Source organism: Catharus ustulatus, chromosome 24, assembly GCF_009819885.2.
Source record: "Catharus ustulatus isolate bCatUst1 chromosome 24, bCatUst1.pri.v2, whole genome shotgun sequence".
NCBI classification, from domain to species: domain Eukaryota; kingdom Metazoa; phylum Chordata; class Aves; order Passeriformes; family Turdidae; genus Catharus; species Catharus ustulatus.
In genome coordinates, this window is record NC_046244.1 from 7,503,485 (window position 1) to 7,525,661 (window position 22,177).

Below are 22,177 nucleotides of genomic sequence, written 5' to 3' on the forward strand. Positions count from 1 at the left end.
TAATGGGCTGTAATTAAAAGCACTGAGAGAGAAATCAAGCAGCACAATTCCTGATCACAGCACCCCTGCTCTCCCCCAGCCCCACTGTGATTACAGATTTACACATTTACAGATCCTGCCTTTCCACAGCAGCAGCTTTGGAGGGACAGGGACCCTCCCGAGCATCTCCCCCCAGCTAATGGGATCACAAATGCATTTAACTGGTCATTGAATGGATGCTCCAGTAATTAAATCCCATTAAGGTTTTTCTAGCATCATGCCAAAGAAGTGCAGCACTGAAATGAAGATACTGCTCAGGCCCCGCCTGACATTTGCCATTAAATGTCATTTATAGCACATAGCTCAGATCTAATTGCAGAGCAGCAGCAGCCACAGTATTTATCACTTCTACTAAAACAAGCAGCACTCAGCAGTGGGGCTACTCCAAGCCATCATCCACAGTTTAAATAGATTTCTCACCTTTTAAATATCAAGAGGCCACATTTTCTTTACTGTCTCGATGAGGGCTTTACCTTTGAACAAAGACACACCAAGAGCTGGAGGATAAAACAATCAGCAGAGTTTGCTCTGCAAACCCAGCCTGGAGTTTGAACAGTCAGTGCCTGCTAAAATATCACCTCGTGGGCAGGGGGATTTTATAACAGCAAAAATTGAAGCACCTTTGCCAACAGGCTGGGTTGGAAATTATAAAAAGAAAAGGAAAGAAAATGCACTGATCAGCCAGATCCTGTGACTTGGCTGCTTCACCACAAAAGCAAACGCTGTTCCTGTGAGGAAACAAAGTGTGTTTGGAAAAGAAAGGCTGGAAAGTGAATGTTTCCCTGTGCAGCTCCCCTGAGGATGCCATTTATTTACAAAATGGTCACTTACTGAAATGTTTACATCTCCTCAGGAACTGCCCCAACACGTGTGCTATTGCCAGCTGATGTCTGGGACCAAAATCAGCTTTTCACCCAGAATTCACACCAGGGGCTGAGCAAACAGGACCAGACACAGTAATTAAAGGGCAGCCAGTAATTAATGGGCAGCACCCTGAGCAGCTCATCCAGAAAACAAAGCAGCATCTTAAAAAATGTCAATTTGCAGAAGCCACGACTGTATCTCACAGGGAATTTAAAATACAGATTGGTGCTGGGTGCCCTGGTATCAATAGCTAAATTAGCAACACTGGGCTTTGGAGGTTTTCTTGTATTTATATGTAAATCAGTACTAAATAAACATACCCCAAACCAGCTCCACAGACTGCAATCTAATCTAAACTTAAAGATTGGAAAGATGCTCTCCATTCATCTGGAAATAGGCAGATATTGAAAACACTAAAATCAGAAATAACTACACTGAGAATAAACGGGATGCATTTACCTGCCAGAAGAGAAAAAAATCTCAAAAGAAAAGTTGGGAGAGAGATGCAGAGAATAAAACCACTTTTCTTGGGTGCTGGAAGCGTGAATATAGAGACAACTGAGATGGCCCACAAGAAAAGCACTTGTGAGATAAAGAAATGTGGTTTTTAAAGCTCCAGCACATCCCATGTGCACTCTGGTTTGAATTACAGCGAGCACAGGCAGCCAAGCTAACGCACAATTCCAAAGTTAATCATTTGTCTTGGGCCATATAATCACCACAGCATTACAACTTCAACAAATGAAGCCACTAATAACTTCTATTAAAGAAGTCAAGGTGTTAATTCACTGCCAGGACCAGCACACAGAGCTCTGAGCCCAGGCAGCAGAAAGCTCTCAGTCCTCGTGCAGAACTGAAATTAATTTCCCCCATTAGTGCAGGCACTGGGTGGAACCAGCAGTGCCAGAGCAGACTCTGAATCCTCCTGCCATCACTGGGGGCTCTGGGCACAGGGATCTACCCCAGCAATCAGCACAGCCAGCTCTGCACAGGCTCACTGGGAATGGGCAGGGAACCTCACAGAACAGGAAAATCACTGCAGTTATTCAGGGAATTTGTGTAAACCTTGGTTTGATGGCTCACATCAGCTTCCCTTCACCAAAGACAATCCTCTCACAAAGTTGTTTCTAACACTGCCATGAACTTGGTTCCTCAAACTGCTGAGAGGAGCCTGTGTCTGGGGAAGGGAAGTGTCAGAGATTGTAATGAAACCAGGAGTTCTGTCTGTCTGAGACACAGGTTCAGGGGAGCAGCCAGCTCAGGTCAGCTCTGCAGCCCAGATTTCAGCTGCCTGTGCCACCCCCTGGGAACCCAACCCCAAAAAACCTGGAGCTCCCTGGGTGTTCAGCACCTTGGAAAAGTCAAATCAAATATTCATGCCCTGGCACAAGCAGCACTGACAAATCCAAAGCCATTTCCTGGCACTTGAACTGGTGTAAACTGCAGCTCTTGTCCCACAAGTGCCTCCCAACGAGCACATGATAAATTAATCTGTAATAAAACGCAGTATTAGCTCAAATTTCAATATTTACCGTGCCTGTTTCAAACACAGCCACGCTCCAGATGTGCTCCCAGCTGTTTGCTTTCCTGGCCCAATGTCTTCAGTAACAAACAGCCCCTTGCTTTAATCACCTCCAGATCAGACATTCATGATGAGATCTCACCACAGTTAAGGAATTCTGCAGTTCAGTGTGAAGGTTTCAGCTGAAAAGCTCAAACCAGCTCCAAACTCCCAGAGTTCTGTTCTGAGGGTGCAGCAATGCCCACAAAGCCACACCTGGAATCAGTTTGGGGCATTTCCTCACAAATGTGCCCCAGCTGAGGGAGGGGAGCCCTGAATCCCAGCGAGCATCACCAAGAGCCCAGCACAGGGAATTCCTGAACACCACCACAGCCCAGAGCAGAACTGGCAGCACCTGGCAGCTCCCCTCCTGGAAAACACCTTCTCCATCCTGCCAGCCACAGGCACTGCAATCAGCATCCCAGGGAGCAGCTTCCTGCAGCTTCCCTGTCTGATATTCCACATTCTGCAGCTTCTGCCTGGCAGGGTCCTGGGGTTCACACATATCAAAGCACCCAATTGCCTTTGCTGGTTTTTTCTGCCTTTTTTTTTTTTTTTTTAAACACAGGAATATGAAAGCACAAGCTGAAGCTGGTCCTTGTTAGCAGACCCATTTTCATCTCTTTAAACTCAAAGAGAGCAATTCCCTTGAAAACTGTCACAGCATTTTCCCAATCCATAAAGAGGAAGTTCAACAGCCTCAGGTCACTAATCACAACCACGGGAGACACAGAGCATAAATTATGTCTTTCTATTCCACAGCAGTGAAACATATATGTTCTTTTATCTTACTTATTTGATTCTCTCTGTAAACTGAACGTTTTAGATGTGTTTGTAGTCTGAAAAGGATGTTTTATAAATAAAAGGGAAGCACTTTGCTGTTTACACAGGGGTATATTAATATCACACCCAGGTGGAAGGACAAGGATTGCTTCACACAACAACACAACTTGGGTGTTTTCCCAAAAGAAAAACTTTGTTTGAAGTTTAAGAGTTGCTCAGCACAAGTCTGTTGGTTTTAATAATTTTGCATCACTTTTAACCTTAAAATGTGCCAACAAACAACTGAAGGGAATATGATTTAAAAACCCCAGAAGTTCTGCTTAGAAAGCAGAGCAGGATGCTTGTGCACTACTAATTTAATTAAAAAGTTATTTTCCCTTCAAATACCCTCTAATGGCCCAAAACAAACCGAGGCTGCTTTAAAAAGCAATCACTTTAATCAAAATTACAAGTCCAAATTCTCCACGGATTGGTGTTCAGTGACTGCAGTGTCAGAAATGCAGATCCATCACATCCCTGGGAGTGCCAGGCTCACCTGTCCCCAGAGGTGACACCGGGTCCTGCAGGGACAGAGCCCTGAGAGCACCTGAAGCTCAGCCAGACACAAGGTGGAGCTGACTGGAAGCGTTTCCTTAAGTGGCTCCATCAGTCCCTGCTGAATAAAAGGGAAGATTCTGCCTTTCCTGTCACTCCTGGTATTCAAAAAAAGGAGAGTTTTGCCTTTCCTGCCACTCAACACAGAACAGGTATTAAAAAAAAAAAAACCTGAGATTTTGCCTTACCTGCTACTCAGGCACAGAACAGGTATTAAAAAAAAAAAATAGATTTTGCCTTCCCTGTCACTCAGCACAGAACAGGTATTCAAAAAAGGGAGATTTTTCCTTTCCTGCCACTCCAGGTACTAAAAAAAAAAAAGATTTTGCCTTTCCTGCCACTCAGCACAGAATAGGTATTAAAAAAACAAAAAGATTTTGCCTTTCCTGCCACTCCAGGTATTAAAATAAAAAGATTTTTCCTTTCCTGCCACTCCAGGTATTAAAATAAAAAGATTTTTCCTTCCCTGCCACTCAGCACAGAACAGTTTGGGAGCAGCCCCACCTTTCCCCTCCCTGGGCAGCTCCCCTGTCCCTCTCAGCCTCTCCCAGCTTTCAGGAGCTGAGGCAGCCCAGCCCCTCCTGGCACAGAGAGCTGCCCCAGCTCAGCACAGCCCTGCTGAGCATGGAGAGCACCCCCTGCACCCCAAAGCAAAGCCAGGCACATCCCTGAGGGATGCACACACTCTGCTATCCAGGGACCGCTCTGACATTTCACATTCCTCAAGGAAACCCTTCTGAAAGCAGGAAAACAAATTTCTTTAATGAATTATCTTCAGCAGCTCACAAAGCATAACAATGAGTCTTTGGAGGCTGAGCAGAGACACAAGAAATCTGACAGTGCTCAAGTACCCCCAGATGACCAGAGAGAAAATTTCGACTTCAATAATCCTAAAGGTCAGAAGCATTATTAAACATGACAGATGCTCTCACTATTCAACACCAGAGGACATGGCTACATTTATTCTAACTCCATTTTCTCTTGCTACATAAAACCCAGCTAATGTATAATTTGATCCTTTTTTTTTTTTTTTCTAAAAGCTAGAGATAACATTTTTTTTCTCCATACTTTCCAGCTGGCACACAATGATTTATTTAGCACTCAATTATCTCAGCACAGGTGTAGAAAACAGGTTTACTTCAGGAAAGGGGGAGGAAACAAGACAGGAGAAAGGTAAAATAAAAAGCTGAAGGTGGTGAAAACCACAGTGCCATGACAAAGGGCTTGATGAAATGATAAATATGGGCAAGCCAAAAGCACAGAGAGCAGAGGATGCTCCAGAGCCCTGCCAGCCCAGGAGCCTTTCCTGGGGGAATAATCCTGTGCCAACAAGCCACAAAAATTCCAGCAGCTGGATGCCAAGTGGGGCAAGAACAAACAGGGCAATCACATTAAAAAGGAAAAAAAAAAAATCCAAACAAACCCCCTGTGGATTATTCTGCGGGGGTTTTGTTTGTTTGTTTTGGTGTTTTCTATGTTTGTTTGGGTTTTTTTTAATGCAGCCCCTAAGTTGTGAGGTCTGGATTGCAATTGCAGAGATCCAGGCCATGTGGAAGGACTGGAGCAGAGCTGGATTCAGGCCCTCAAAAACACAGATCTAGCCTTAACTTCCAGCTGTTTAATCCCTGCTCTGAACAATGCTGCCATCTGCTTCCAAGCTCCAAATATGAACACTGCCTCTCCAAAAAACATGATGTAATTGTGACATAACATTGCAGCTCTGTAGGAATTCATTCACTGGTGCATTACAGTGCCAAGGCTGTCAGAAAAACACCCCCAAAACCCCCCAGAAATGTTAAACCTTCCTTAATTGACAAAGCAATGGCACTGGTGAAATCACAGAGCTCAGGCAGGTGTGGACACAGCCCTGAGTGCCCTGGGAATCAGAATGTGCTGGGCTGGCTGCTCACAATGGATGGCTCCTGCTCCTGCCTCCCTCCACATGTACAACTAAATAAAAAGGATGTTGCTCTGTATTTCAGCCCAGTCCAGTGACACTCCAGTGCCCATAAATCCACAGAGCAGCCCCGTGGCTCTTCCCTCAGTTCTGCAGCTCACCTGAGACCCTGCAAATCCCCTGCTAATTTAACAGGCAGAAAGCAGCACTTAGAGAACAGTCTGCCATACACAAAGAATTTATTTTTACACAGATGTGACAAGCCCAAACCTCACTGTGCAGCACAGCTTAGGATCTGTGGGAGAATTCAAAGTGGCATCTGGGTAATAGCAACCAAAAAAAAAAAAATACACAAGGAAGCATTGTAAAAAGGAGGGGAATTATCAAAATGGATTCATATGCATCTGGAATTATTTTAATACAAAACGCCCAGCAAATCTCCCTGTGCTGCTGACAAATCACCAGCTGAGGTAAATCCCAGATAATGAAACATTGTAAGGAAGGCTCTATTTAATAATTTAGCCCCTGTCAAGGAGTTTGTATTGATTCTTGTTTCCAGCACAGGGAGAGAATGTTATCTGCAGCCTCACGGCTCAGTGACAGCATCAGTGGATTTAATCACTGAGCAGCCCCTGCCATGCAATCCTTAAACTGTCACCTCTGATTCTCCATCACTGCTGCCACCTCCTCCAGAGCCCTGCAGCCCCATCCTCATCCTCATCCCACTCGTGCCCCACTGCACCCACAGCAGCTCCTCATCTGCTGCACATTACACAAAAGCCAATCTCATTTGCAGGCTAAATTTTTTATTTTAAATAATTCAGTGCTCCTTCAAACGTCTCATTTGTCTGGCTCTTATTAGCAAGGCTGCTCTGTTCCTTCATGGCAGAACTGAGCAGCACTTCCAGAGCCATGGAATCAGCCTGGCAGGACCTTAAATCCCATCCCCTCCACCCCTGCATGGACAGGCACCTTCCACCAACTCCAGCTCCCCCAAGCTCTGCCCAACCTCACCCTGAAAAGGTTTAGCAGTGATTTGGAGGAAGAAGAAAATCTTTTTTTGCCTTTTCTTGGATGTAGAAAGAAAAAAAAAAAATCTGCATTAATCAGCATTTTTTTCCACACCAAAAAGGAAAGGTCACGCTGCCTCAGAACTGGCCAGGAAAAATTTGCCACAAATTAATTCAGCTGCAGTTCAGGAACAGAACATCAATTCATCTGCAAACAGAATGAGGCTTTTAAATACATAAATGCTTGTGGCTACAGAAACCTCACCCAGATATTTGCATGCAAAACCCCCAGCTCCTGTAACAGTGCAGAGAATAAGAGATGTAAATTCAACATGTTTGCTAAAAGCAAGGCCATGTGCAGGAGGAATGCAAAGGACAGGAACTGCGTAATTCAGAAAAACAAATTTCTTTTGATTTTTTCCCTTCCTTTATTCCAGGTGAGATGCAATTCTTTCCATTTTATAATCCTTTGGATCAGAGCAAAGCGATCCCAGAGGCCCAGGCAGCCAAGGTCACCATACCCAGATTTTCTATTACAGGGCACTAGCAGCATTTCACAACTGTCTTTTTATGCACTTCTGCCTTTCCATCCAGACTATAAATTGTTACAAGGCCCTGGGGCAATCCAGCTGTGTACTCCATTCAAATCAGGCTTCAAGGAGAAAGCTCCACACTCGAGATGCTTCAATCAAGTAAACACACAGGCACAAAGGGCAACTGCACCACAATTAACAACGTTTCCCTTTGTATGGCAAATTCAGCGTTTTCTGCTGTAAACTTTCCCTCTGATGCTCCGATGCTGAGTGTGGCCATTAGCATTTTAAATGTGACACCAAATTAAGTCAGGATATGGGAAAGCACAAACAGGCTGCTGAAATCCATCTGCTGGGCGGGCTCTGGGTCCCTCTGGAAAACCCTAAAAAGGCAATTTGGACTCATTTATCCAAGCTGGGAATTCACAGCAGGAAGGGGAAAGGCAGCATGAGGGGCAGCTCTGCTGTGTGTGTAGGGATGTACAAATGAGAGTAATTGTACAAACCAGCTCCTCACCCCTTCTGCTCCTCTGTGCTCCACTTCTGCACTCCCACTCCTGTCCTGGAGAAAAATGTAAATCAGCTTCTTGGGTGAGAGTCCCAGTGCTCCTGTCCTTGTGCAGGTGTTTGCTTTCCTTCCTTGCAGAGCAGAGCTGGAGCTGCTGGGCTCCACAGGACCATCCCAAGTCAGTGATGCCATTTCCAAACCTGCCCTGGCTCCACAGGACCATCCCAAGTCAGTGATGCCATTTCCAAACCTGCCCTGGATCAGCAGGACCATCCCAAGTCAGTGATGCCATTTCCAAACCAGCACAACCTCCCCTGCCCTGCTCCACAGGACCATCCCAACTCACTGATGCCATTTCCAGACCAGCACAACCTCCCCTGCCCTGCTCCAGCAGGACCATCCCAAGTCAGAGATGCCATTTCCAAACCATCCCAGCTCACTGATGCCATTTCCAAACCTGCCCTGCTCCACAGGACCATCCCAAGTCAGTGATGCCATTTCCAAACCAGCACAACCTCCCCTGCCCTGCTCCAGCAGGACCATCCCAAGTCAGAGATGCCATTTCCAAACCATCCCAGCTCACTGATGCCATTTCCAAACCTGCCCTGGCTCCACAGGACCATCCCAAGTCAGTGATGCCATTTCCAAACCTGCCCTGGCTCAGCAGGACCATCCCAGCTCAGTGATGCCATTTCCAAACCTGCCCTGCTCCACAGCACCATCCCAAGTCACTGATGCCATTTCCAAACCATCCCAACTCACTGATATCATTTCCAGACCAGCACAACCTCCCCTGCCCTGGCTCAGCTGAGCCCCACCTTGTGCTCTGTGCCTTCCTCCCAAACCCCCAAAATCCACTCAGCTTCTGCCCCTCTGATCTCTGCAGGCAGACAAAGCCCCTTCCCACAGCCATGGCTCTGCACTACTTTTGATATTTAAATTGAGCCTTAATCAAAGCTGGATACGCATGGGTTTAGAGGCACTACATAATTAATATATTCATATCTGAAATGTAATTACTGCTGTTGCTTCATATATTTAAAACCAACAGCTGGCTGTTTAAGGTGAGGAAGACACTTCCATTGGGATAAAACAATCTTGTAACCAAGGGGTTTTTTCTGCTCCCAACCACTCCTGAGGAGGCTTCACCAGGGACACCCCAAGAGTTTGGGACAAAGCTCCCCTGGCTGAGCTCTTGCACAGAGCTTTGCTGAGATTCTGATGGATTCTCAAGGATATTCCTGTTGGATTTCCCATCACAGCATGCCACAGCTCTCCCTAAAGCAGGGAGGATTCATTATATATTAATTTATATACCTGGGGGTGTGAAATGTCCCTTAACCCACTGGGTGCACACAGGAACTGAATTTCTGCACAGTTATTGGATTTTCTCAAAGTCACTCAGCTAAGTTTTAATTGTGTGTTTTCATCAGCCAGAAGTAATCACAATCAACATTTTAATTAAGATAAAGAGAATGGACAGAATCTTAGGACTTGTTAACCACAAACAGAGAGATAAAAGGATATTTCACTGTTTATAATTCTTTGTATTACAATCAGTGTGAACTATAAAAGAAACACATTAAATACTACTATTTAATAAAAAACTCTTTAGCTCTGAAGCCATACCCTCAGCCTGAAGAAAATACAAATCTGTTTCTTCAAATGGCCTGATCTGAAAAGAAATTCAGTGAGAATTTCCACTCTCAAAGCACAGCACTCTTCAATTAAAAGATTATTTTTTTAAAGGACTTGTTTCCTTTTGGGGGGCAGTGGGGTGGTGGGGGGAAGGAAGCAGCACAAAGTGCTGAGCAGATCCTTTGCTATTTCCTCCAGAAATTCCAGATACCATTCTCGTGCCAGAAACTCAGGAGATCAAAGTGATTTTGGCCAGGTTTGATTAATTCTTAGCAGAGCTCAGAGCCCACAATAACAGGATAAGCAGCTGCAGCCAGGCTGAAGGACAAGAAATGAGTGAAGATTGGATCAACTCAGGAAAAATTAACACTGAGGGCAGGGGGTGAAGTAACATTTGAGTCCCAGCTCCTCTTTCCAGAGCAGAGCAAGTTCAGAACTGCAGGGCTGGAGACAATTCCAGCCCCCTTCCCCTCCTGTGCCAGCCCTGCCTGGGCTCTGCTCAGGGCATTTGCAGCACCAAGGAGCATTTAAGGAATTCTTCACCAAGCCTGGAGATTTTTAAAACGTTTGCCTCGTGCCAAATGAAAATGAAGGAGAAGAATGCTTCCCTAAGTTGCTGATGAATAGGAAATGTGGATTTCTGACAGCAGCAGGCTGCTGGGGGAACAACTGCACTGTGAGAAATGCACTGGTGCTATTGCAGAGTGAAGGGAAAGCAGCAGATTGACATCCAGGAGACAATTCCTGATGTAAACAACCTGAATGTTTTCTCAGGGAAAAAAAAAAGAATCAGAGAAACTTATGTTTTTTTAATGCACCAAAGCATTAACTGCTTCCACTTTATTGACTAGCCTGTGTAATGTAAACCCCAAGCTGTAAGATTGTTCTGGAACAAAATTCCCACAGTAAGCAAACCCTGAATCCCATGTTAAGGACCCCACTTGCAGCATTCTGTGAAACACCATTTTCCTCCTCCTCAAAGCTGCTCAACAGGCAATGCCAGCAAGGGATTAAAACCACATTGCTCTGCCCCTTTACAGGCTTTCTCCACCTCCCAGCTTCCCAATTATATTTTGCTGATTCCTTTTTTTAAAACAACATTTTTTAAGTAAGCTGCATAGCACGGGCTTTAACTGGGGAAGTGCAGCCCAAGGGAAAATAAGGTTAGAAAAGTTGCTTAAAAGCCAATCATGACCTTGTAAAATTCAGATTTCCAGGAGACCACTTGAACCCAAGCACTGGTTCAGCTGCCCTGACACAGGAGGGAGAGCAAACATTGAGTATCAGCAATGAAGGAGAAGGAACTGGTAACAAAATAAAAACATGTAAGGCAATAGAGCAAACTCAGATTTAATCATTGCTTCACCACAGTTTGCTCCTAATCAAAGTCCCTAAGAATAATCTGGTCTTGAATCCTGAAAGAGGATAGCATTAATCCAAAGAAAATGAATTAGCACCAAAAAGAGATTAATAAAATGTTCTGGGACACAGGCAGCACAAAATAACCCAATCAGTAAAGAAAAAAAAATCATCTAGTGCCCTGTTCTAAGTACAGACAAGTATCTCATACTCTTGTGAGACACAACAGCAATTTCACTCTTAAAATGTTTTAAGTTCAATAATTCAAACTGAATTAAGCAAACAAAGAAAAGCATTTATGGATCTCACACCTTCTCAGCTGACCTGCCACCCATCCTTCTCCATGAGGAGAAAGCTGCACTTGCAGCAGCCAACACTCAAACATTTCAGTGCTGGAGGGCAAAAGTAAACCAATGGATTCCCAGAGAAGTCCTCAAAGTTCTGCAAAATTCCAAACAAAACCCCAACCATCACAACCAACAACTGGAACATTATTCTGTGTTTTTCTGATTCCTTCCTTCCTTCCCATCAGAGCTGCTCTGGGGAGGAGCAGGAACCTCCAGGGATGCAGGTCCAGCAAGGGCATCCTGCTGGATCAGTGCCACAAAAGAATTTCCATCAATCTCTGAAAGCTTGGAGGGATCTGGGACCACAGAAACGGTGAACAGGAGAGGATGAAAAGTTATCCACAGCAGTTTTTAACACAGTTAAACTGGATTGATCAAACCATTGAACAGCCCACGTGGCCTCCCTTAAGCATCATTTGGGTTTTTGAGTGAGAAAACAAACCCAGAGAGTTTGTTTGTTTGTTTGTTTGGAACCAGCTCTGCTGCCCTGCCCAGCTCGTCCCAGGGGAAGGAGCAGCCCCTGCCTCATCAGGATGGCAACAGAGACAATTCCCAGAGAATCAGCAGCAGCAAAGCTCCCTCCCATCACTGAGCAGCTCCTGGCTGCTGCTCTTCAGGAAAGGAAAAGCTGCTCCTCTCATATAATTTTTAATAGGACTGATTCATCTTAATGTCAAGAGAAAGTTGTGATGGAAGGATAAACTCATGCATCACAGAACAGCACTTCACCTGCCACAACTGCTGAACTACAGGAGCAGGCAGAGAAAACAACTGCTGCTTTCTCCAAGTCACACAGTTGAGACACTGGAGTACAAAGCTGCTCTGAAATGATATTTATTATTTATTAAATGAGATTTCACACCTGCTTCTGCAGCACTGGGACTGCTCAGGCTGGGAGTGAATGCTAAACCAGACAAACTGCCAGGCTTCTTAGAACCAGTTTCCAGTTCAGCAAGAAACATAAAACCATCCAATTGTGATTTCAGATCTTACTGGAAACAGCAAATTAACCCCCAGCTTATTTGAAGAATGGAACTCAGTGGCACCTCAGCCTCACCCTGCACGAGTGGATCGCAGCATTGGCTGGGTCATGTTTAACTCCCTCTCACTTTTTTAAAACACAAGTTTATGTTCCTGTTTTTATCACTGAAACACCCCCATCAACTCCTGCACTCAGACTGCACCTAGAACCAGGGGAAGCACAAGATAAAGCTCACACACTCAGCCAAAAACTTGTATTTTGTGACAACCAACACGATAATGTATTTAATTAGAAGGCGACATTTCAAAGCTGTTGACTTTAACTTTCCTGCTTCACTTGACATATTTAGCTGAAGGCAAAACAAGGCTGTTTTGCTGTTGGTACCTCATACTAGAAGAGAAATCAAGTGTCCTTTCCACTGCTCATCCTCCCTTTCTCCCAACAGGAAAATCAACAGCCACACACACACTGGGGATTTATTTTTGCTGGTATAATCAGCATCAAGAGGTTTTTGGTTTTGTCATTTATACAAGTTCCTTTCATGCATTATGTCAGTAAGAAAAATTAAATTAACAGAGAAATTCGAGAACTCTGAGCAGGCAAAAGTAAACACTGAACAGAGACACTGTTTCCATGCCAAAAATTATGCAAAACTGCCAGCAGCCCTCGTGCCAAGTCCTTTGCGTGCTGAAAACATGAGTCAAGAGAAACCACTTCAAAAACACCTAAAGGTACCAAAGCTGCAATTCACTCCCCAGCCCTGCAGAGAGCTGAAGGTGTGCTCCAGCCCAAGCTGACAGGGCTTCAGCTTTTGTTCATCTCCTGAGACATTAAAGTGCCCAGAACCATCCCTCTGGGGTTCCAGACAGACCCAGAGCAGCTGCAGGTGGGCAGGAGTGGCTGAACCACTGCCAGAACTGCAAAGCACAGACCCAAGGATCCCTGAAAAATGGGGGAGAAGAATACCAAACACCACCAGGGACATCAGCACCCAGGAAAGGCTCTGTGCTCTCCTGTAGCTCACAGGATAATTGGGGAAGGGAGGAAGGAAAAAAGGGGAGGAAGGAAAACAGGAAGGTTTATTCTGATAGCAACAGCCTGTGGTGATCCATGCCTGCAGACAATACATTGATAAGGAGAGTTTATTATGTGCTCAGCACTTCAATAAAGCAATAAGGAGCAGCAGTAGCAGATTCCCAGCAGCTCCCACACCTCCTGCTCACAGAACTCTGGCAGGTCCCAGAGCAGCCCCTGAGCCCTGGCTGGGGAAAGGCCAAGTCAGACAGGAACAAACACAGCTCTGATTTGTTCTTGCTCAGGTCCCTGACTTTTCACTGCTGAAGAATGAAGAGCTAAGGGCATCTTCAATGCTATTTTCTGTTTTTCCTGATTAAACCTTGCTCTGGTGTTCCTTTAGCCCACGGTCAGCTGAGATGCAGAGGCTGCCCCAAGCCAGCCCTCATCCCAGAGCTGTGCTGGAGAAGGCACAGCCAAATTTATCTTCCCAGGAAAAATTTAACTTCCTGAGCCACAGTTTCCTGGCAACACTGGACTCAAAGTTCACGTTTCTGTCCAGCTGAACACGACAGGGATCCCAACTGGAACTGCCCCAGTGAACTGAGGCTGCACCAAAGGCAGAGCTGGGGTTTAATAAAAACCAGCTCCTGTTCCAGATTCACCCAGGAGGAGCTGCAGGATGGGATCCAGGCTGAAACATCCCCCTCTGGACACTGGGGCAGGGGAAGGAGGGGATGTGAAAATGTTCCTTACCAGTTTGAAGTCTTGAATGCTGCAGATGAAATAGGGCGTGTTCGGCCGGCGGCTCTCGATATAAACGCAATCTTTAAAAAAACAAGATTTCAGAATAATGGGCATTAACTTCTGTGCCTCCAAGACAGAACACAAAAACAGGAGAAATTCAAATACAGCTGAAACTTTGAAAGAACCACCATTGCATTTGCATAACGTGTAATTTATTCTGAGTGTGATCTAAAAATAGAAACTATTTATGATGATAAATAAGGGAATTAACTGCATAAAAATGAACTTTGATTTGAATAGACATTCTGCTAGAAAAATAAAAAGAAAGGAATTTAAAGCCCACTCTGGATTGAGTTAATAACAATGACCAGGTCACAGCCTATGAACCAGACCAAAATAAGAGAGGAAAGTAATCAAATTTTTCGTGGTCAGCTTGCCATTAAGAACCGAGCACTAACATATTTTCTCTTCTAATTGTGAAGAAAACCAAGGCAACCAATCACAGATGAAACCCAGCAAACTTAAATTAGATTTACCTCAGGGAAGGCCTGTGCTTTCTCGAATTACATTTGACAAGACAGAAACACAGTGATTATTTTTGTTTGCTTTTGACAACTGGGCTCTCCAAGGCTGCTGGAACATAAGGTCTGTTGTATTCAAAACAGCCTTGGCAATAACTACAACAAAAGCAGTGCCCTAGGAATGAAAACATGGCACGGGTGGGAGAGAAGTGCCTGATTAATGATCCTGACCTTGGAACTCAGCAAACTCACCCACAGCTTGCTAAACACAAAATGCCAGCCCCAAAGCCAAGCAAATATTTAAAGGACAGTGCTGGTGTCCCCTCTCACACCCAGATAAGGAACTGCTGCTCAAAACACAGCAGAGACAACAAACCCCTCTGTGCCAGCAGGGATCTCCCACCAGCTTTTTGGGATTTCTGCAGGACACCTCCAAAAGCTGAGTTTTGTAAGACACATTTCAATGCACAGTTTGAGTCAATCAGTTTCTTTTGAAGCTCCAGTGATTGCCCCACATCCAGGAACTCCTGCAGCCCTGGGTATCCCAGATTTCCCTGGCTGATGATGGCACTTGGACAAGCCTCCATCAGCTGAGCCATCCCCTCCTGCAGGAGCAATCTGGGGATGCTCTGGGGAGCTCTGAGCTTTCAGACACACACACAGCACCACAACTTGCAAGATCTTTTTTATTTTTTTTGTTTTCCCCTCGGTATCTGGGCTGTGCAAGCCTCATTTTCCAGAGTTTTATCAGCAGCACAAACACAGAGCATCCCTGTGAAATGGCTGGCACACAGTGAGGGGAGCATTTAGCATTTATCCATCTCCCAGGGATAAATGCTCTGGCTGCACTGGAGGGAGGCACTGCTGGCTGCCTGCCAGGCCCTAAAACAAGGATGACATCCAGCCACGAGTCTCCAAAGCAGGAGAGGCCAGGCAGATAAGAGAAACAAGTTTATCCAGGTGCACAGCAATGCTGTGGAGGATAGAAACTTCAAAGATGCCCCTCAGAAAAGGAGAATATTTACAGGAGCACTCACAGCAGCCACTCAACTCACCATGAAGAGCAATTCCTTCCATTTACCAGGAATCCCAACAGCTCCCACGGGGACCCAAGAAAAGGAAAAGTGCATTATCATTTCTCTGATATGCACCAAACCTGCACAGGTAAGATTTATGCCACTGGAAGCTGCAGAACAGAATGTGCCACTGAACCTTTTCTCCACTGACCACACACTTGGGGAGCAATTCCAGCTCTCTCTGGCTGCACAGAGCTTCTGTTCAGGCTCACACAACTTCAGTCAAGTGTAATTGAATTTCTGTGACTGAAGGACAGCCATCCTCACATGTCCCCAGTTAGCAGGGAACAAGGGCAAGGATGGAGGCAGCAAGCACAGGGGAAATGGGTGTGCTGCAGATTCCCCCTCTGGCTGTCCCCACAGGTGACACCCCTGTGTCAGCTTCCAAGGACAAAACCAACATCTGATGAGCTAAATCACAGAGCTCAGCAGTGACAAACCAGCAAATGCTCCAAAGAAAATAAAATTAACAAAAATTAAAATAAAAGGGCTTGCCATAACCTTTGCAAAGCACAGGAAGGGGATGTTGAGCCCCCTGCCCTGGGTGGATTCCCTGCCTGTCTGCAGCCAGGAGTGCATTGCTCACTTCCCCATTTCGTGTAAAATGTCCCACTGGAGATGAAGCATTTCCCCAGCACATGGTACAGAGCCATTCTGCCTTTGGGCTTGTGATATTCACCAGATGTGCCCTAGTTCTGAAGGGTTACATTAATATTCCCACACTAAAAGCTGCTTTTAAAATTAGAGCTTCAATGCACGGACATGAAAAATTCTCTGGGAAAAACACCCCCAACCAGCTCCATTTTCTGAACCCTCAGCAGCTAAAATGCTGCAGTTTTTGTAGTAACCATCCTCACAATCAGAATCCTTTCATGTTTTACCTAATGAGTCAACACTTCCATCATCCCAGGAAAAAGCCCTGGGCTCTCTGCACAGCACCACACTTCCACAGGGAAGACATTCCTTGAAAGCCTTTGTGAAGGAATTATCCTCAATCCCTCCCCAGCAGGTTTCACCAGGCACAAGCTCACTCTGCATGTGTGTACAGACATGTACAAACCCTGAGCCCCAGCTGTGGCACCAGCAATTGAGGATATTTATGCTCCTGAATTAAGGAGTATTTACATTCCTCCATCCTGGTGCCTGGAATTAAAAGGCTCAGTGGTGCCAGTGCCCTGTGCCAGCCTGAGCAGGCAATCCTGGATTCTGGAAAGCCCAGGACCCTGGCAGGGGCTCAGGTGTCCCCAGTTAAAGGCCAGCACCCCCCAGCACCCCCAGACAGTGAGAGGGGACTGGGAGCAGGGCACAGCAGTCACACACCACCACTGAGCAAGGGCCACCTCCCAAAGAGCAGAACCAATGTTTGCAGCACTCAGGGAGTCCTGCAGCCTGAAATCTGGACCTGCCTGCATTCCAAGAGCAGGAGAATTGCCAAAGCCTTGCAAACAAAGGTCAGCACTGGAGACAAACCTGCAGCAGCAGCAGCAATCCGTTTGGCACCGTGGCTCGGTGACAAACACAGCGAGCAGGGAATGCCAAACACGTGCTCTGGACTCCAGCAGCATTCCCACTGACAGGTAGGAGCTGAGCACTTGCCTCTCTTCCCCCATATGGCTGACAACAAACAAATTGCCAGTCTGATCTTTTAGTGTCACTTCCTGCTGAGCAGATTTCAAGCAACGCTGCTGGCTCCTTGTCAGGGAACGCCGAGCTCCAGCCCTGCTCTGCAATAAATGGTTCAACCAATTTACTGTGTTCATTTGAAGCTCACAGGAGTATTCCCAGAGCCTGGACTATAGTTCTTATTTGGCAAATGATTTTATTATAAACTGGTATCATAGTGAATCCATTTTCTTTAAGGGGTTTTGCTGCTGTTTAATGGACTGTCAGTATAATTTAGATTTCATCTATTTAAACCCATTCAAGCCTGGCTCCTGATTGTACAATAAATGGAACATATTTCTATTCAACAAAATTAATGACAGCTAATTGTACTCTGCAGTTCCCAATTTCATAAAAGCAACTGTTCTGCAGCTCAGGCCCCCAGCTACATCATTTCCCACACCAATTATTTTTCCTGCACTTTTCAAGCATGTCCACAACCCTGCACAGCTCTCCTTGTAGGGAGCATTCACACATCCTTGGTTAACAGGTCTGGTACAAAGCAAACAGGTTTTTTTACAAGAAGCTGTGTCACCAAAAATGCCACACTGCAAGCAAAGACACCGTGGCTGCTCAGCCCCCACCTGGTGCCAGGGGCTCCTCCTGCCCTGCAGTTGTTGTTTCAATTAAACACATGAAAAGGGAGGAGTGGTGGGAACGAGAATCCAGGCTGATAAAAGAAATTAATTAAACAACCAGCTAGTCTGAAACTCCTCCTCTCTCACCAGATAAGCTTTGCTGCACACATGCCACTTCTAACAGGATTTTTCTGGCCCTTTCAGGCCACAGAAAACTCTGGCTGGAGGTGCCACACTTGTCCCCAGGGCTGCTCAGAGATATTTCACCAATCCCACGGAGCCACCTGCCTCCCAAAGCTCTGTGTGGACAATGTGGGAGACACAAAGGACAAACAGCACCAAAAATGCACCACACCACTGCATGACCTCACTTATTTATTTTAAACAGCCTCAGGCACACCAAGAGCTCAGAAAACCCAGCTACTCCCAAGCCCATCACAAACACCAAGTGGTTCCTTAACTCCTGTCCCTTTGCTGCCCTTATTAAAGTGTAACACAGCACAGCACCTCATGAACATTGGATGGGCTTTATCTGTGTGTCCTCAAGTATAAAAATCACAGCCCTTCCCATCTCCCTGCTAACAGCCATCACTTCACCTCCCAGCCCATCCCACCAGCTGTAGGTGCAGCCCTGAACGTGTCCAGAGGAGGAAAATGAAATGTGGCACTTGAGAGAGGAGCATTTCCAGGATGCTGCTTCCAGCAGTTCAGCCCCAGAGCCTCAGTCCTGCTGCCAACCTGAGAGCTGCAAACACCCACTGAAAAATCACCTTCATGTCTCACAGTCAGGATGTATCCTCTGAAAGGAAAAGCATTTTCCTATTTGCAAATAGCTGAGAAGCCCTTCCTAGAGAACAGATCAGGGCAGCAGCTGTGAGGCTGAGCTTACAGCAGAACTGAATTTATTCTGTTCCAGCACTGGTGGGGCACCTTTCTCCTCCATTTTCAAGCCTCATGATGAGGTCAGGATGAAAAACTAACGGTGAATGCACATCCCCAGAGCCACAGAGGCAGCCCTGGGCACCCCCAGCCCCTCTGAGCTGCTCTCTGTGATTTATCCAGAGCCAAACAAAGCCAGAGGAATCCATGTGCCAGCTCAACCTTGATCTGCACTTAAGGCTCCATCTGTCAGCCCCAGCAGCTGCCCTGGACACAGCAGTGCCTTCCCTGCTACAAGGAGATGGGAACTCAGAAAATGGCTTTTTTTATCCAGTCTGGCTCCTGCTCACTGTGCTGACAGCAGGGACAGAAGCTCCCTGTGTGCAGCAGGGGCTGAGCTGGGCTCTTGTGCAGCCTTGATGATTTTCCATGCTCAGAATCATTCCCTGCTCACCTGATGTGTGAAATCCAGCCCTGTCCCAATGGCCAGGCAGGAATTCCAGCCCTGGGATGGCCCCAGTAGCAGCTCCAGGCTGAACAGGCTGGCCCTCCAAGAAAACCCTCCTGTGATGTTTGAGTGCACTTTGTTAACTCTCCTGACACCTTTTGAGACTCACCTACGAATCCAGGCATTTCCTCTAATGCTAAAGGAAGAACGGGCAGAGAATGCATTTGTTTCCATTGAAGCCAAAGTTTTGAAGACAATATTTTTGTTAAGTTTTCCTCACCACTATTCACAAATGCAGAAAAGTTGAAAGCAGTGGTGGAAGTGTGAAAAACAAGGGGACTTTTACAACCACATGAAGCAGCACAGCTCCTAAGGTTACTTCTATTTACAGCAGCTGAAAGTCTGTCACTGAATTATTTCAACAATCTCCTACCACAATGCTAACAGACTTTCAAAAGAACAGGGAAATACAGATTGCACTGTTCCAGAACACATGCTCAGATCAACTGTGGAGCTTCTGAGGGAAGAGAAGAGCACACGTGAAAAAATAAACATCACAAACTTGGTCACCCCACACAACATGCACAGAACAGTCTGGCCAAAAACCTCCTAAAATTACAATGTACAGAAAGAATTCTTTCCTTGCATTCCTTCCTTCTGCCTAAGCAACAAATTAAAATTAAAACTGCCCAGAAAATAATTAACTTTGCTCCTTCCAGCTTCAGCAGCTCAAAATACACCTGCCAGAACTTCAAAGCTTACAGAAAAAATTGCTGTTTGTATTGTGTATATTTTTATATTGAATTCTAGCATGGCACTTTTCCAGCACCTGCAGTCCCACAGAAACCCTGCTCAGCACCCCTGGGCCATCCCTGCAGGCACAGCAGAGCAGGATTGATTCATCCCAGCAGCATCTCACCCTGCCTCACCTCCTGCTGATGTGCTGTTTGTACAGCCACTGATGTCACTGCAGAAACAGATCCTCAGAAATCCTTCTAATTCCTGCAGATCCTTTCAAATGTTTCTACGTAGGCAAAGCAAACAGCCCTGTCCCCATCTCCAGGTGACAGTCACCTGCTCCACTCAAACTTCCAGGTGCCACCCCAGCAGCACCAACACCCTCAGCACCGATTCTGTGGCTTTAATGCAGTAACAGCCCTTCCTGAGGGGGATTTTGGTACAACCCAGTGCCATGGAAGGGATCAGTCTGCATGGGAAATGGAAGGAAAATCAGCATTAAATGATCTCAAGTCCAAGAGGAGGAAATAAAAAAACAAAACCTCTCAGTCTTAACACAACTCTCTTTCATTGTCAAATCTGAATATATACTGTGCAACAAAAATTAATTCTACTCCAGCAGGCATTCTGACAACAGCAAGGTGGAAAAAAAAAAAGAAGGAAAACCCCAGAGATTATATTTGAGAGGAAATGGGAGGGAGATTGTGGAAACTGAGAGGACAGATGGGGAACTGGGCCAACAAGCTTTTAGGATAGGCCTGTGTGATTTCCAGCAAAGTAGAGAAGATTAATTGCACAGTGTTGTCTAAGCCCTACTCAATTCTTTTTAATACATTATTTAAAGCTGTGCACGCATTCATTATATCTATGCAAATTAATAAGAGCAATATTTACATGGTAACAATACAGTGAAACCTTTCACTTGAAAAAAACTCAATGATCCTGATTATCTGTTTATTTACAGTTTATTTGCTATTACTCCAATACAGCTGCTGAGCTTAGCACAGGAAAAAAAAAAAAAAGCAGAATTAAGTGCTGGATTAAGTACTCTGCAGCAATGGGGTAAACACAGAATGAGATTTTAACCAAGAAATGCAGACCTTGAACTTTTGCCCATCTCAGATGAGAACACTTAAAGAGAAAGACTCAAATTATTGGAAAGGATTTCCTTTCCTTAAAGCCCAGAAGATGTAAGCTCAAGACAACTATCCTTTCTGCACACACCTTTAATTTTTCATCTTTCTAATCCTTGCTGTGTCTCCTTAATTTAAACTTTCTAATCCCTCTTAAAATGTATGTAATTTTCACCCTTAGCCACATACACCTCCCTGTATGTAAGGAGTTCCTTCTGTAATGGGTGCTAACGTTGGCTTAGAGCATCTCCAGCACTGGGATGTTTATTCAAGATCCTGATAAGAAATTACCTTTAAAATCAAATTTTAAACTGGGTATATTCAGTTAAGGTTTCAGCCATGCTCAGGTCCCTGCAGAGCTGAGCTCATGTTTGTTCTCATCGCTCTGAGCAATTTCCAAGATGAGTTTTCCAAGAGCACAAAGAGCCAACACAACAGAAAAATTCCAGTGCCAGCGTACATCTCTTATGCTGGTTAGCATTAACATATGTAAAATTCAATAAACAGGGGTTTCAGTTACAGAACAGCTATAAAATATCCCCATTATCACAAACAGGATGGCTTTCCCTGCTCCTTCCCTGGCCAAGCTCCTCCAGATCAGCCACAGCCACTCCTCCATCCTTCTACAAGATAAAATTGAGACCACAAACTGATTTCCCATTTTCATTTTAAGCAAACTCTTTTTGCAATAAAGCCAGTGTATCACATTGTACTCCTGGGCCCACACAACAGCTGTTCTCAACAGATTCTGAATTATTTTTCATCCTCTGACACTGAAAATAAGATTGCCACCAGAGCTGACGCTTCCGCAGGCTCCCAGTTGCCACAGCTCAAAAACAAATATTACTCAGCCATGAGCCCTGACACCATGGCAAGAACAGCTCCTTTGCAGTGATGGATGAAATGAGTGGAAATTGAAGCTGAAGCACTTCAAGAGAGAAGCTGTTCTGACTAATGCTGGTGGAGCTAAGTGAAGAGCAGACTGCTCAGGGCTCCTGGGGAAGGAGGAGGAGGAGGAGGAGGATGGAATGCAGCAGCTCCCACCTGGATGTGCAGCTGCTCTGCCCCACACACAGCACGAGCACTCTGAGCACTCAAACTCTAAAACATTCCCACTGACCTCAGGAGACTCCTGCAGCTGAGCTGTGCTGGAAAGACAAGACAGGATCTGAGCTCACTGCTCAGCCTGAACCATCTCTGGTGTGCCCCAGCAGTGCCACTCAGCTCTGCACCACAGGAATATCAAACTGCCCAACACAGCCACAG

General features: G+C 45.5%; 1 protein-coding gene across 4 annotated transcripts in view; it reads right to left on the reverse strand.

Annotated features, from left to right (window-relative positions):
- Positions 1–22,177, reverse strand: part of RERE (arginine-glutamic acid dipeptide repeats) — a 174,946-nt gene that overhangs the window by 93,859 nt on the left and 58,910 nt on the right. For all 4 annotated transcript variants that reach the window (XM_033079421.2, XM_033079420.2, XM_033079418.2 and 1 more), the window contains exon 3: positions 13,886–13,956. In XM_033079421.2, coding sequence (XP_032935312.1) covers positions 13,886–13,956 — 71 coding nt within the window. The remainder of the gene's footprint in view (positions 1–13,885; positions 13,957–22,177) is intronic.